At 59.2% G+C, this 3,013-nt stretch overlaps 1 protein-coding gene across 1 annotated transcript in view; it reads right to left on the bottom strand.

Annotated features, from left to right (window-relative positions):
* Positions 1-94: 94 nt before the first annotated feature.
* The window catches only part of YIPF2 (Yip1 domain family, member 2), a 5,738-nt gene continuing 2,819 nt past the window's right edge, over positions 95-3,013 (bottom strand). Inside the window, exons 6-10 of the mRNA XM_010828345.1 lie at positions 1,883-1,999; positions 1,633-1,799; positions 1,372-1,554; positions 1,155-1,285; positions 95-1,038 (exon numbers count right to left, since the gene is read on the bottom strand). Coding sequence (XP_010826647.1) covers positions 1,172-1,285; positions 1,372-1,554; positions 1,633-1,799; positions 1,883-1,999 — 581 coding nt within the window. The 3' untranslated portion in view covers positions 95-1,038; positions 1,155-1,171. The remainder of the gene's footprint in view (positions 1,039-1,154; positions 1,286-1,371; positions 1,555-1,632; positions 1,800-1,882; positions 2,000-3,013) is intronic.

The following is a 3,013-nucleotide window of genomic DNA, read 5'->3' as shown; positions in this document are numbered from 1 at the left end:
CCCCTGCCTGTCTCCAGCAGGGAAGGCAGTCCTGGCCCCTTCCTGGAGGGGCCTCCCCTTCAACTACCAGGCCTTGGTCACCACAGGCGTGACATGCTGCTTTTTTTAATTTTATTTTTTTATGAAAAGAACCAGTGTCAATCCATAGACCCTCTGAGAAATCAGGCCGGCCGGGCCGAGCCAGCAGCCCCTCTCCCCAGCTCAGAGGCTCAGTGGCGAGGGGTGGCCCTACCGAGTCTTCAGGATGGGGTGGGGCCGGGCCTCTGGAGCCCAGGGAGCCCCTCGGCCCCCTCCCACCAAAGGGTTCACCTCACACTTGAATGTACAACCCACCCGGCTGTCGGGAAGGCCCTCCGTCCTCAGCCCCTGCCTCTTGCTGCTGTCCTGTCCCTGACCCCCTGCAGACCCAGCCCCCACCTGCACCCAGAGCTAGAAAGGGTGGCCTGGGGGCCCTGGGCCTGGAGGGAAGGGTCAGCGTCAGCCGCTTGGGGCAGACGCAGAAACCTCAAGGGTCTGTCGTGGAAGGCGTCCTTTTTCCTTGTAGCTAACGTTAGGCCTGTGTACCCCCTTCAGTATTTGTAGATGCTCCTCCCGCCCCTCCTACTCTGATGGCATTCTGGTCCCACCCCAGCCTGGGAAGGGGCCTTGCAGGGACCTCTCCAAAAAAAAAGGAAAGAAAAGGAAAAAAATAAAAATAAAAAAACCCACGGAAATATATGTTTCAGCACAGGCAGTTTTCTTCTAATTCTGCTCCCCCGTTTCTAACAACCCCAGACTTGGATGTGGCGGAGCTCAGGCTCAGCTCAAGGCCCGCTCTCTGGGCGCCCCAGGAAGAGCAAGTGCGGCCCAGGCTGGGGTGGCCCCTGGGGGCGATGGCCGCCCTGGAAGCTCCCTGCTGTGCCCCTCTCCCGCCTTTATATAAATTCTCTGAATCACCTTTGCATAGAAAATAAAAGTGTTTGCTTTGTAAGAAAAGTCTGGAAAGTAGCGAAATGATCTTGAGGTTTCAGGGGAGCCTCCAGTCACCATCTCTTGGGCCTGAAAGAGAGAAACTGAGAAGTGGCCCTGTGGCTTCTAACATCGGGCGGGGGGCGGGGGAGTGCAGTTGGAGCTGGAGACCCTGCCCCCAGCCACAGCTGGGGACAGTTCCTTACCTGCAGGCTCAGCCTTCCTAGGCTGCCACGGACCTTGGCAGGGTGGGTGGCAACATTGTGGCTGGAGGCTGAGAGGTGGCTTGGTGGGGAGATGCCATGGGCTCTGGAGGCAGTGGCTGGAAGAAATAAAACTGATCCGAGAGCCCTGGGTCAGCGTCAGAGCCGGCAAGCTGAGTCCCCACCCCGAGCCCAGCCTGTGACCACCCCAGCCCAGTACCTTGCAGCCCATGGCCAGGAGGGCGTGGAGTAGCACCACCACAGACAGCAGCACCCCAGCTGCCCACCGGGTGTCCTCACGGACAACGGGCCAGAGGGTAAACACCAGGCCAGCAGCTGACAGGGCTAGGGCTAGGGCCCCGAAGAGCCACTGCAGCCATGGGACAGGGATGAGCCACAGGACCTGGGGGGGATACAGGCAGCTGGCTAGCAGGTCGTCCCTGTGGCGTCCAGGACCCACCCACCCCTGGGCCCCACTCACCACAGTGGGGATGAAGACAAAGAGGGAGTAGCCATAGACGCACACAGTCTCCAGGAAGGTGTAAAGCCCCATGCGCTCCCGGACACCCTTGCGCCACCGCAGGAAGCCCCACAGCGCCAGCGGCACCAGCCACGCATAGCAGTAGATGGTGATGCTGGCCACGGTCACTGCGGGCCAATCAGGTTATCACTCCTGGGCCCCACGGCACCCCGAGCCCTGCCAGTTCCCAGGCCTTGCCCACTTTACTTGCCTTTGTGGAACTGGGGGCTGTAGTGGATGGATGGGTCCCTCCTCTGGGCCAGCACCAGGGTCAGGTTGCCAGTGATGGCCAAGACGAAGGCCAGCGTGGCACAGATCCAGAAGGGGCCTGTGGGTGGAGCACGGTCAGGGCCCCAGGGTGGGAGCTCCCAGGACTAGTGACCTGCGCCATCCGGTCCCAGCCTCTTTCCAAGCTCCGGGCTGCCTCCACCCCCACCGCTCCCTTGATATGGTGTCACACTAGTGACAGACTAGCAGCTGAATCCAGCCTCCATCCCTCACCTCTCTTGGCCTTTCAGTGGCCTTTGACGTAGCTGATCCCCCTCCATCTGGAAACACTCTCCATGTGGTTCCCAGGGTTTTACACTCTTGCTTTTGTCTCATCTCACTGGCAACTCCTCAGCCTCTTTGACTCCCTGAGCTCTTTAACAATGAGGGGCCCACCCGGGCCAGTTCTCAAACCTCCTATGTGTTCATTCACCCCTTTTGTGAGCTCGTCCAACCTCAGGGCCTTCTGCCACCTCTGTGCCCACAACCCCCAGTGTCCCAAGTCTGGGCCTCTGCCCTGAACCTGGGGCTCCTATTCAACGTTCCATTCCACCTAGCATGCCCACTCTTTCCCTTAGAATCTTCTCGCCTTTTCCCATTGATAAATAGAATTCCGTCTTTCTGGGGAAATTGTTAGTCACTCAGTCGTGTCCAACTCTGTGACCCCCATGGACTGTAGCTGCCACGCTTCTCTGTCCATGGAATTCTCCAATGAGAATACTGGAGTGGGTTGCCATTCCCTTCTCCAGGGGATCTTCCCACTCCAGGGATCGAACCCTGGTTTCCTGCATTGCAAGCAGATTCTTTACCATCTGAGCCACCAGGGAAGGTCCCGCTTTCTCACAGTCCAGGCAAAAGCTGGGAAGCATCCTTGCCACCTCTCCTCCCACCCATCAAGTGTGTCAGCACACGCAGTTGGCTCCATCTTCCACGTGTGCCAGGATCTAACCCCCACTCTCTACCTCCCAGGCCAGGCCCATGATCCCACACGCGACTCCTCCCTGGTCCTCCAGCTTCTGCCCTTGCCCCCCACAGGGCCTGCAGCACCCAAGGGCACTTGGCTAAGATCTCTTCT

Source organism: Bison bison, unplaced genomic scaffold, assembly GCF_000754665.1.
Source record: "Bison bison bison isolate TAMUID 2011002044 unplaced genomic scaffold, Bison_UMD1.0 scf7180017864492, whole genome shotgun sequence".
Lineage (NCBI taxonomy): Eukaryota > Metazoa > Chordata > Mammalia > Artiodactyla > Bovidae > Bison > Bison bison.
Note: the sequence above shows the minus strand (reverse complement) of the source record. Positions and strands in the feature narration are given on the sequence as shown.